Source organism: Takifugu rubripes, chromosome 12 (genome assembly GCF_901000725.2).
Source record: "Takifugu rubripes chromosome 12, fTakRub1.2, whole genome shotgun sequence".
NCBI lineage: Eukaryota > Metazoa > Chordata > Actinopteri > Tetraodontiformes > Tetraodontidae > Takifugu > Takifugu rubripes.
The window spans coordinates 11,893,535-11,905,826 of NC_042296.1; the positions used below are offsets into that span (position 1 = coordinate 11,893,535).

Below are 12,292 nucleotides of genomic sequence, written 5' to 3' on the forward strand. Positions count from 1 at the left end.
AAACAGGATGTGTTACTAGGCACAAACTTACTGTATAGGGAGGAGTGGGCAGAGAAATTTTGGAGATCACCTTAAGCAGGTGACCGTCAGTACTGTGATTGACATGTGAGATCTGAGTCTGCACCACCACGGCGTTTTTGTCATTCAACGTGCTGCAGAGTGGAAAAGGTCGAGGAAGAGGAACGCGAGACTCCACTTCGTAGACATCCTTGTCCTCTCCTTCCAACCAGGTCGAGCTCTGCATGCTCGAGTTCCAATAAGAGCGATAGGAATCCATTCTGCCGGAGATCCGGGTGTCAAAAATACCTCCCAAACTTGATTTTTATGTTGCGGCTGCTTTTCTTGACTCATCAGAAGAGGGTTCCATTTGTCAGTCTCCTCCTGGCTGTGAATAAAGTCCAGTGGGGAATGTAGCTGTGAGCAATGTCGTGGAGAGCTCCAAGCAACTGTTTCTATGCGTTTACCGCAAACACAAGTGAAAACAGCGCGGGGAGAGGATGACAGTCATGTCACCTCGAGCCCGTTCAGCCTAGTAGAGGTAGGAGAAGTTGTGTGTAAACACTCCTGCGAACAAATCTTCTGAGAATCTTTAGTCCTACCAGAAAGAGTCATCATCCTGATCTGGAGACTTAAACACTTAAAAAGACGATTGCAGGAGGTGTGTCTCCACAAAGCTCAGCGTTCCGCCTCATCGTGTCCTCTTTGCAGATCTCCAGCTTTCGCTTTGACCTTCTTTCTTCACAGGAAAACCATATCATGCTGCTCGGTGGGTCTCACCCCCCCACGTCTGTTCCACTCGCTCTCTCTCCCGAGATTCATTCACAATAGTAGGCATCCGTAGCAACCCTAACCTGTGGGGAAGCCTCACAGGGGCCCCTTGTAATTGTTTGGTCCGAGCGGCAGCCAGCTGAGGGGAAAATGACAGCACTCAAGTCTCGCGTTCCTCTTTGCACTGCCGTCATTCCCTCTGTACGCATGCTCGTATTCCCGCGTTACTCACTGCATCCGGCTCCCTCTCCTGTCACGCAAGGCTTATTTATCCCAGGCCGCCTCTTGTGAAACAAAATGAGTCTCAAGTTCCAAAAAAGAGGGAAAAGAACCTGGAGACTTCTGAGCTACTTTTCACCACTTTTCTTCCACTTCCTACACTGATCCGACTGATCCGAGTAAATATGGCAGGGAAGCGGGTGTGGCTTCAACCTTTACAGCCTGTCAGATAGGTAGGTTTACAAAGAGATCATGTGCTCCCACCACGCACACAAATTATCCAAATACACACACCCTTCCTGTATAAAGTCGTCAAACTGGATTTCTGCTTTGTGCGCTGACAGGGAAGAAAAGCCATCAAGTTGTCTGGATGTGCTGCCTCCCGCTCCTACCTGCTGTCGGCATTTCTGAGTCTCACTGAACCATCTCACCGTGTCAGTGAAGAATCTGTGAGCAAACATCTCTAGTGGGGAAATAATTTACAGCAGCCGCTCAAGAAAAACAGTTAACATTCCCGGCTGCCTCACTGGATCAGGTTCTTTTAAAGACGCCATTACAGCGTCGGCAAGACATGGTAATCCAACACTCACAGACAAGAGTAAAGTACACCAGATCAATAGAGGCAGCAGAGCCATTGAATGATCCATTAGCCTTTGTTGATCCCAGGTTTACAGCACAGTCAAATGCGAGTGCTGGAAGCCCGGGTTACATGTATTCAAGGGATCTTTACTGGGGGTTTGAATTACTTTTACTTGTGATTATCTTCCAAACAAATCTAAATTCTGAGTTTGACCTTCAGGTTTAACGAATACATTTATGGCATTTTTCCTTGCTTCCTATTTCTAAGGAAAGGATAGATTTTTGTGGATCGTAATCCAAATCTCATTAAATGATTCAACCCTTACCCAACATGCACTCTGTGCTGTAAACAGGCGTTGCAAGAATTGTGATGCTGGACGTGTCATTTCTTTAAAGCTATTTTTAGATCAGCGATACAAAACTCATCCCAGCATAACTAACACGTGAATTTCAGCCAATGGGAAGCCACGCAGCGGAGTCAACTACAGTAGTAAACTCACTGGCCTAGTTAAACGGGCTCATCACTCTGGGCCCACACCAGGCACATATTCATGCACAGCCTGAGGGAGTGGACAAAGGTGGAGCAGCGCTGCCATGTAGCATTATGATTGGCTGGTCAACAGAGACAAAAGCTCAGTGTAAATACCGCGTGTATCTGTAGGCAACCAGTGGAAATGAGGCAGCTCTTTTGTGTGTGAATTCTACACAGGCCAACTTTGTTGCTGGCCACATTCTGCAGCCTCATCCTCATTATGTCTCCATGAGCAGGCACAGAAATCCACAGTGGGGGGTTGGCCGTGTCGAGCGCGGCTATTTAAACGTTCTGACAAAGCCTAAATGTGTCACTAGAGCTTCACGTTTCCCTTTAATCCACAAGCAGGAATGCTTAGGATTCTTCAGACGTCTCAACCACCAAAGAAACCAAAGGAATCAACATTAAAGTTCTGTCTGATTTTTAGATAATCCTGAGCATAAATAAGAAACAGTTTAAAACTCTTACTTTAAAAAAAAAAAAATGTCGATATTCATATTATTAGTTACTTATAAACCAGTTCATGATTAACGTAGTTAAAAACACAGAGAGCCAAAAGCATTCAGTTGTTTGCATTCACCTTGGCCAAGTTTTAGTACATGTTCCTTCTACAACACCTGGAGAGTTTAATATATATTTAAATGGAAGTACATCTAAGTTTTAAAGTTATGCATAATGTCCCTTAATTGGTTTGCTTTTGAAGCGTTATCGGGTGATGTATTTCAAACAAGACATTATCTGTTCATTTGAATCACTGCGGTTATCTAAACGTGGGCAGTATGGAAACTACATATCACTGGACTTGATTGTACCTGGTTGGTTGTGTCAGTGATGACCATCAACATCTTCTCCAGAGCTGTTTGGAGTCGGCTGCTGATGCCCATTAGATAATCTTCACTATCTAGCCGAGTTCCGACTCCAAGCAACAAGCTATCGATCGTTTGATGGGACATCTTAAGGCTCTTGTCAGCTTCCATCTCTCTGGACCACGAATCTGCATCTTCTGTACTGGGCTCGCTGCTCTGGTGACATTCTGATGCGTGACCTGGTATTGTCAGAGGAAGACAACACAACCAATTTAGCACAGACACACAGGAGAGCTGGGATGAACGGATAATAGAAGTGTGTTGGAGTGGTCTTGGAAAGAGCACAACCAGATAAACGGAACAGGATTTTCAGTCTTAGAACTAGAATTCAGCATGATTTGTAGGTTGTATTACAGAGAAAGGATTTTTAAAATTACAACCATGTTGCATCTTGTGCATGTAAAACAGATGTTTGATAAATTGATACCACACTTGCAAAGAATCTAAACCGCTGTTGTGGATAAACACATTCCATGTCGGAGAAGCTGCCCGGGCAGCAGAAATGTGCTCAACTTAAGGTCTACGTGATGAAACCTGTGAATTAAATCAGTGCTGAAATATTCTTTGGCAGTTTTGACATCAACACTGTTTGTCTTGACTTGAACTCTTGTTGCAATAAAACACTAAATAGTTATAGAAAGTGTGATGCCATGTGATCAGCCATGCAAAGGCCTCATTTGCTTGTGAACATGTGATAATTAAAGCAGCATCCATCAGCCCATCGCAGGGTTCACAGGTTGCTACAGGCTGCCTGCAACATTTGTGTAACACTGAATGATTGTTTTGAAATGTATCTGATGCCTGTTCACTTCTCAGTATCTACACTGCACATGCAAAGCTGGAATAATATTGAATAACAGGCACAAAGCAAAACTCAGATATGTGGTGGAACACTGAATATGTGACAAAAGCTGCAGTGTTTATGCTGTTTATCTGTTCACTGCTTGAAGGTCTGAGGGGCTCACTGGGTGGGGTCGATCCACTGGAAGCAGCCAGACTCTGCATGTGGAGACTCAGGGTTTCCTCTGCTGCTGCTGTCGTCTTCAGGACCTCCAGCAGGACTTGACTCAGATTCTCGTTTGTCTTAAGCAAGATGTTTCTAAAGAAAGATGCAACTCTGTTAAATGAAACTGCTATAAAGGAAAAGAGCTTGGTCATCATCAGTAGCGCTTTAGTAGGACTACATTAAATAAATTTACACATTAAGCACATCGATCATTTAACCCTATCAACCACAGTCTGTCAGGAAAAAAGATTTAAGGGTAATTAGGAACTACTTGTGAAAGTATATTTATATCTGTAAATAAATGTGACAGGGGCAGCTTTAAAAAAGCTAAAGCGAGAAAGAAAGTTTGAAGAAAGTCTTTTTTTTGCCATTACCTGTCTGGAGCCTCGCCAGGGTCACGCCTCAGTTTGCCTCCATCCTCCTGCGTTCTCTCCAGCCTTTCTGACTCTCCCTCTTCCAAATCTTCTTCCTGACCATTTTCCCTCTTCTTTAGGTTTTGGATGGGCAACAGGGAGAACACAGACAAAAGTCCTGTCATTTCAAAGTCATAAATGGATAAAGACACAGCTGGAGAGTCAAGAAGAACATGGATGTGTTTTTGCCACCACTGGCAAAAGTCAATTCACCCAAGGCGAGCTGAGGTGAGGTGCAGGTATATCCTGTCCTTACACACAAGGATACACTAATAACTCCCACAGGAGCCCAGTGGAACAGTAGTTCCTGCAGTCATGGCAACAGGTGAACCTGACGCACAGCTGCAATCGGTCAGTAGGTGGAGAGCGCCGCCCTCTGGTGCAAACACAGCATTACAGCTGTGTCGCTACGCTTGCTTCATTCTCACTCCCGCTTTGCTTTTGCATGATGCAAATAAATGACTTCCACCAGCATGGCTGTGTTTTAATTAACTCCAGGGGAAGTTCAGCAGTTGGTCTGGGTTGTTTTATCCCCACACATACGTGTTTTTATTATGTTTGTCAGCTGCAGTAGTATTACATTGACTTGTTCTATTTTAAAAAAAAAATGTGATAACAAGTAGTAGGACCTTTATGACACCCACATGTCTTTGTACTTCAGTCATGTGAGAAATTTGAAACCAGTTCAGCTCATCTCAAAGTGTGTGTGTCTGTGTGAAACTTCATTGAATTTAAATTTCCTTAATACAGTAAAATCTTTGAATTGAACAAGTTTAAAATCAATGAAGTGCATCCTGCATCTAATGTAGATGTTTTCAGAAACCTTTCATATAAATGCTCCTAATGCTCACCAACAGAACGGAAACTGACAGCTATGACACAGTTAAAGGCTAATCATGCATTAACTGGTTCATGAAGGCCTGGAAGAATATCAGAGAAGCTCTTCAAAGCAAAAAAAAAAAAGAATAAGAAAATCCCAGATCAATTTTTCACCACTTCTCCTGACTAACAGAAGCTCCAATTACCGTTCTACCTTCAGGAAGGGCGAGAATAAACACATAGTGTTAATTTTCACAGCAAGACTATTGTTACCAATAATATAATGGGACTGCAGTTGATTTATTTTTTTGTTATTTCTGTTTCCAAATCCAGCGCTAAGTCTCAGTGTCACGAGGAAGCTGCAACCAGTTGTATGTCCAACATAAATAAACACTAGTTTTATCATTTCAATATTACACAGAAACAACAAATCCATTAAATCAAACATTAAACGATTACTGGATAAACAAATGCTAAAGTAATTCATGGATAATCTGCATTCTGACAAGAGAACCTGAAAATAAATGACAAATACAAAAAAAAAATCAAAACTGAAGACGAATTACGTTGAGTAAAACACACATGTGAGAAGCACATACCTGTTCTGGTCCCGATTGGATTTTCTGCAGCTCTTTTTTTAGCGTTCCGATGACGATGTTCCTCTCCTCCAGCTCCGTCTTAAGCCTCTCCACCTCTTCCAGCCACGAACTCAAGGAGGGAGAAGCTCTGGGGGTCGGCTCCTCATTCCCCGTCTCCTCCATCTGTTCTGGGCCCGACTGCACGGTCTGCATGGAGCTGGACCTTTGGCAGGAGCGCTTGTTGAGCCGAACCAGTTCAGTCTGCTGTGCGAACTGCACAGACATCTGAACAATAGCCTGTCAGACAGGACAGGTCAAAAAAGAAAGACAGCTTTAAACTATTTACCACAAAATCAGAGATATAATAGTGCAGCAACAGAATGTTAGTTTGGGGGGTGTAATAAAGAATAAAACATTTTTTGTATTTAGCTTAACTTCTATACAGTGTATCACCCAAATGTAACACGCTTATTACAAAACACACTTGGAAGAAAGAATCAATCATTTTTGGCTATTGGTAATCGATGTCACAGATTTTTTTTTTTTATTTTGTTTTTTAAATGAATCAAATTTTTTCTGCTGATCGCTGTATTGCCCAACAGACGGGTGTAAAAACACCAACTACGGACCCCTACCTTGGCAACTTCCTCCTCAGTTCTCTCCCAATCCTGCTTCTTCCCGTGCACGTCCTGCCCAGCAGCCGTGCTGACCTCCTCGGAGCGTCCAGAGCGGTGAGTATCGTTAAAGTCCTCCTCCTTCTCTCTTTTCCAATCTAGCTCCTTCTCTTCTCGGACCCTCCTCAGCTCCCTGTTGTGCTGTTCTGTGAGGGCAGCTACTTCTTGAACGTACTTCTGGTGGAGCGTTGTCCTCAGTGCCTGCAGCTGCGCGGCCAGGCCCACGGACCCAACAGGCGAGCGCAAATCCACACCTTCCTCCGACTCTTCCTCGCCCGGCTTCTGCGAGAACAGATTAAAAATCAAAAGTAATCCAAAAGCAGCTGCATTGTGATAAAATGGCAGACAAGAAATGCAAAATCTGCTGGAAAGATAAGCTCCTCAGGAGAATTCCTGTCCTCCTAGCTGTGTCTAGATCCTGCCCCTTCACCACAAATAAATACAGCATTATCCTCTTCACTGGAAGATAAAGAACGTCTTATATTTATTTAAAGCCAATATTCCCCTAACACACTCATCCTCTGTGTTATAATGAATCCCTGTGTGCTTAACATTTAACAACTTGCCGCAAGCTCCTACATTTCATATCCTAGTTAGCGCTAAGCAAAAATCTGTTTCGGTTTGTCTCCAGCTCCACGTCACTCTTCTCTCTCATATCTTTCCACACCGTGGCCGCTTTGAGGTCGGAGCGAGAGAGCGAGATGAATGTTGAAGCCGGCGTGGCTTAAATAGAGGGCGGCTCATTCACGCGAGACAGAATCCTCCTTTTGTGCAGCCACCAAGTTTGTCTCCTTAGCTGATGTGATATGGTAAAACTGCAGGTTACATAACGTCCGACCCTTTTAATGGTTTAAAGATGTAGGCCTGTTCATGTTGCTGCTTCAGGAGCAAAGCGGGAGATTTAGGGCACATTTGAGCCTAAGGGTATAACCGCCCCCCTCCCACCCACCCTGTCATAGTGTCTTAATGCATGTACGCGTTTCAGCTACTCGTTAAGATGTTGAGATGACATGCGTGTGACGTGGAGGATTTAGAGGACAGCAAAATGTTTCAGGCTAACCTTTTGGAGCTCCTCGCTGTGCGCCTCACTCCACTCACGGCCAGATTCTGTAGCCCTGGACGGACAGAAAAAAAGAACCCGTCAACCAAATCTTTCAAATTTTCTTGTCAATATTAAAACAGATTTTTTGTTTTTTGGAATTCTGAATTTCATTTCATCAGTTTGTCTATGGCAGTATTGGAAATACAACCACATGAAAAAGATTTGGAATGTTGGAAATAAAATTAATTCCGGACTCATTTCAAGGTGATTAGGAAAAAAAGATCAAAATTTTCCAAATGGCTAATGAAGGAGAATAATGGATCATTCATAACCTTTCACCAAAAACACAGAATCTCTGTTAAAACAAAGAATGATACTCTGTGTTTAGCAATAACATTCTCAGCAACACGTAGATTATGACCGGGAATGTTCTGCAGAGATATTGATGAAGCACAAAGTGAGAAATGTGTAAACAACAGTTTACAAGTAAGAAACCTTGTAAAGACTCTGCCCAGACCTGTTATGTTGAAAGCACCGTTTGGACTGATGTGACACAATGATTTTATAATAAAACAGTCTTAATATATATTTTATCATTAGCTAACATGTAAATGTTTTTTGCATTTTACATCACACAACATTCATGTCTGACAGCAGGTAACAGCATTGTTGACGTAAGGTGAAAAAGCTCTCTATCGTCTTTGAAAAAGTACTTATGGAAGAAAATGATTGCTTCTCATTTGCTTCGCCGAGGTCTGCAAACAACAAACTGTCTTCCATAAGTGGAAAGAATGTGCAATCATCACCTGGAGTGGGCCTGAGCTCTCGTGACGTCCTGCAATTGCTGCTGCAGCATCAGGAGCTCAGTGAGGTAGCGCTCCTCCGTCTCTGTGGCCTGCTGCTGGTAGTGAGCCCTGAGGCACTCCACCTCCTCTCTGTGACTCTCCTCAAGCTGGAGCTGTTTCACCTGTTCTTCAGCCCTCAGCCTCTGCAGTTCCTCACTAATGCAGGCAGAGGGTGTAACAGTCTGTTCTTCCACATCTAGAAAGAAAATAGAGAGGTCAGGTGAGAGGAAAACAACAGTTGTCCTTTCGGCTGCAAAACAGGGGCAACTGAACAGAAGCAAAATGCACCTGCACCATCGCACGGTGAGAGACAGACGGGGAGAATTACGCTCCATCTTCTGGTTTAATAAACAGCAAAGTTCCACATTAAAGGAACCAGACATTAGTGTTTGACCTGTTTCATTTATTTCCATGGAGAGAAGCACCTTTACCTTTACTAGAAGATGAGCTCAACCCGGCAACTTGCCCCCGTAGGGCTGAGATCTGCTGCTCGCTGCTGCTCTTCAGATCATCATACGCTGTCTGAAGTTCGATGATCTAGGGGACCGACAGATGGGTTAGCGTGTCTCCGATCACTGTGGCTTTAGAATTATGACCTGTTTTAACCTTGCTCCCGTCGTCCCTCAGTAGAGACTGAAGCTGCGACAGCCGAAAATGTTCCTGCTCGATCGTCTCCTTCAGCTGCTGAAGATCTCCGTAGAGCTCTAGGTGACAGCAGTGTGATTTAGATGAGAATACATGTTAATGGTGGTGCATAAAGTAACATAAACCAGAGCTGCTGTTTATAGTCTGTCATTATTTATTTTATTTTTACAAATTACCTCTTGCCTCCATTAGAACAGAGGGAGAGTCACTGGTGTCCTCCCTTTTCAACGGAGGCTTCCATTCCTCTACCTCAATGCTCTCCAAAAGCTTTTCACCAAATATCTTTTGGAAACTCTGGGTGCAAAAGAACAAGGTTACCTGATCAGGTCATTTGGCGGCTGTCAATAATAACGGCCTGTCATTAAAAATACCTTAATGATCTCAGTGCATTCTTTCTGGACAACTTGCGAGACGTTAATACTCTGAAGGAGTTTTGGCCCAGCTAAAAAAAAAAAAAAACAGGGATTTACATATATGTAACAATCCAAATTCACCAAAGAACCGGCAGAGAGAAGAGTCAGGCGATGCTGTGATGGATCTCCTCACCCGGGTCTCCCCGACCGCTCTGCTGCTGCAGCTTCAGCTCCAGCGAGTGTGTGAGGGCCTCGGTCTCCTCCTGCAGCAGCTCAAACTGGGCGGCGTGGATCTGAGAGAGGCTGAGGCGCTGCGCCTCCGTCTGCAGCCGGCACTCTCCCTGGAATCATCATGGAACATAGAATAAACCACAAGGGCCATCTACAGAGTATCATTAGGCTCTGTAAATTAATAAAAGTAATCCATCCCGATAATTTAGAACAAATTCAATAATGCAGCAGTTGAATAAATTAACTGGCTAAATGACTAAATAATGTAATTCATCCGTCCTCTTTTTATAACAGAGCCAGTATTCATCGGTGTTCTGCAATTATTCCTTCGAAGAACACAGCACAAAAGGCAAACAGTGAGTTCTTTTGTGGCAATAATGCATTATGTATTAGCACAATTTGCCCGGGTTATGTAAATCGTCAAAAGGGCTTATTTCACCTTTGATGTGACATGTACAAAGTGCACTCTATATTTTGATTAGGGTGCATTTCTACAGCTCTGTCATGGTATAAATCCCCCTTTTCATTCCATGTGTGGACGGTCGTGTCCTTTCAAACCTCTAACATTTGCTCGGATGCTGATTACAACCTTCAGATAAGTGCAGATAAATGGCCAACAATGAAAAATATACCCTAAACAGCAGCAGTTTTCTTTCCACATTTCATCATAATGATACTTTTGCCTACAAATCATGATATTTGATGTATTACGTGATCGTTGTGTGTAATTTTAATGACCTATAGAATATAAAAAGGAGATTTCTTTGATTCAATTGTCAGATTTCAGCATGCCAACTGATACAAGCCTAGACTATGTACTCAAGCCAGCCAAGAGACTTTTACTACCTAGAGCAACATTGGAAACGTCAATGTTATAATATAATAAAAATCCATTTCTTATGTCTGGTTCTGATAAAATTACAATTTGTGAAATTCTCCTTTATGGAAACTGTGACATTTGTGTATTTTGCCTGTAACTGTCCTTCTCACCGTGCGGCCTTGCATCCAGTGACGCACAAGGTGGGTTTATCAATGTGAAATGGGAAAATATGCAAATGTTTGCATTCAAGAGTTTGATAAAATCAAAAACAAATACTAAGGTGAGGCTTACTAATGAATTCCATTTCAGATGAACAACTGCTGAAAGCATTTTGCGATGACAACGAATCGAGGCAGGTCGTGAGCTTGTGTAACACTTACGTGATCGGCCCTATTTTCTCCCTCCTGCACGTCGTGTCCAAACACATGTTTCCTCACCTGCATAAACAAAGGGATGAGAAGCATTCAAAATCATTACTTAGGTTGGTGTTTTAAAACTACATTATCCCACTTCAAATGCAGCTGAATACGACACTCAGGGATGAGAAAAATGGGTGCACCATCACTTCCTGGGGGGGGGCAGAAAGCAACTGTGCAGAAATCCTCTTAATCAAACGATGTATTTTCAACATCGGCACTCTGGCCGTTATCTAGCTTGTTTTCCCTCTACAGAATTAACCATGTGGAGGAGCTACATTAGAAGTTGTGTAACACGTGTGTTTAAGTTTACACAGGGCCGCATTGCTCATATGGACAAACAGCAGAGCGGCAGAATTTAGGATTAATACGGAACACGAGGTTTGAAAATTTGATGGCACCAAAGCATAAAAGACTGTACAAATAATAAGATATAGACTGATTTTGACCAGCTGTGTTCCAACCCAGGAGGGGACAAAAACATAGGAAAATGGATGTGAAATGGTAAACATGTGGATTGAATGAGGCTGAAACTGAAATATACACACAGACGCAGACTTATCGTAGGTAAAATAACCCGTCACTTCACACCTTTACTTCCTGCAGGAAGGAAAGAAACTGGAATGTACGAAACTGAGCTTGAGGAATAAGGCGCAGGGGGTGGAAGCGGGTCATAAATATTGCATCGAACCCCTTCAGGAGCAGAAACAAGCACAATACCGATGAAGTCTTGACACTTTTGCTTCTTTTTTTTTTTTTTACATTTTTACTGATATTCTTTCCACAAACTTTGCGTAAGTCCCTGCATAAAACTAAAATAATTTTCTTATTTTCCCACACAACAGATTGTGGTACCAGTATATCGTGTATTTTATGAGCCTACGGAGATTAGGGCAATTAGCAGTTATAAGACGGAGCGTGCTTGTCCGATTGTGTCGGCAGTGATAACTGAATCTCCTCAGGGTCGTCATTCAGCACACTGACAATAAATCTACAAACAAAAGTGAGTTGTGCAATATATAAAATGCACAATTGCAGGGGTCCTTTATTCAGCCCTCTGAAAGCTATTCAATCGCTCCATTATACATGGAATTGGATGAACGGGATTAAACATGAAGCAAAGATGCAGGGTTGTTTGAACAGAAACTAATAATCTGCAGATGCATGTGAGCGCCTACCGCTCTGTTGATGGAGTCTCCGTCTCCCTGGTACCCGTCTGTGGAGTCTTCTCTGCTGTCCGTCTCTTGTGAACGTGACATAACCTGGCTCTCCATCTGAGGCTGCATCCTTAGCTCTGCAGCACTTGTGGCTCTCTCTTCCTCCGCTGCTGCCTGTTCCTCCTCCTCATCCTCCTCCTCCCATGTTTTTGCTTTTCCCTGCAGTCTGAAACAGCGGTGGCCAGTCTGCGTTCCTGCTTCGACCTCTGCCGCCGCTTGCGTCTGTTTGACCCTGTTGCTGTGGACTTTCTTGGGGAGGATCTCCCTTC

General features: G+C 43.2%; 1 protein-coding gene across 5 annotated transcripts in view; it reads right to left on the reverse strand.

The window, feature by feature from the left end:
- Positions 1–12,289, reverse strand: part of akap9 (A kinase (PRKA) anchor protein 9) — a 31,365-nt gene extending 19,076 nt beyond the window's left edge. For 3 of the 5 annotated variants that reach the window (XM_029845000.1, XM_029845001.1, XM_029845002.1), the window contains exons 1-14: positions 11,985–12,288; positions 10,771–10,827; positions 9,533–9,680; positions 9,358–9,428; positions 9,163–9,280; positions 8,948–9,045; positions 8,773–8,878; positions 8,303–8,537; positions 7,515–7,569; positions 6,416–6,736; positions 5,802–6,077; positions 4,345–4,457; positions 3,930–4,063; positions 2,911–3,143 (exon numbers count right to left, since the gene is read on the reverse strand). In XM_029845000.1, coding sequence (XP_029700860.1) covers positions 2,911–3,143; positions 3,930–4,063; positions 4,345–4,457; positions 5,802–6,077; positions 6,416–6,736; positions 7,515–7,569; positions 8,303–8,537; positions 8,773–8,878; positions 8,948–9,045; positions 9,163–9,280; positions 9,358–9,428; positions 9,533–9,680; positions 10,771–10,827; positions 11,985–12,092 — 2,073 coding nt within the window. In that variant the 5' untranslated portion in view covers positions 12,093–12,288. Of the gene's footprint in view, positions 1–31; positions 1,579–2,910; positions 3,144–3,929; positions 4,064–4,344; positions 4,458–5,801; positions 6,078–6,415; positions 6,737–7,514; positions 7,570–8,302; positions 8,538–8,772; positions 8,879–8,947; positions 9,046–9,162; positions 9,281–9,357; positions 9,429–9,532; positions 9,681–10,770; positions 10,828–11,984 lie in introns of those variants that run through there. The other 2 variants (XM_029845003.1, XM_029845004.1) reach the window with 2 other exon arrangements.
- Positions 12,290–12,292: the final 3 nt, after the last annotated feature.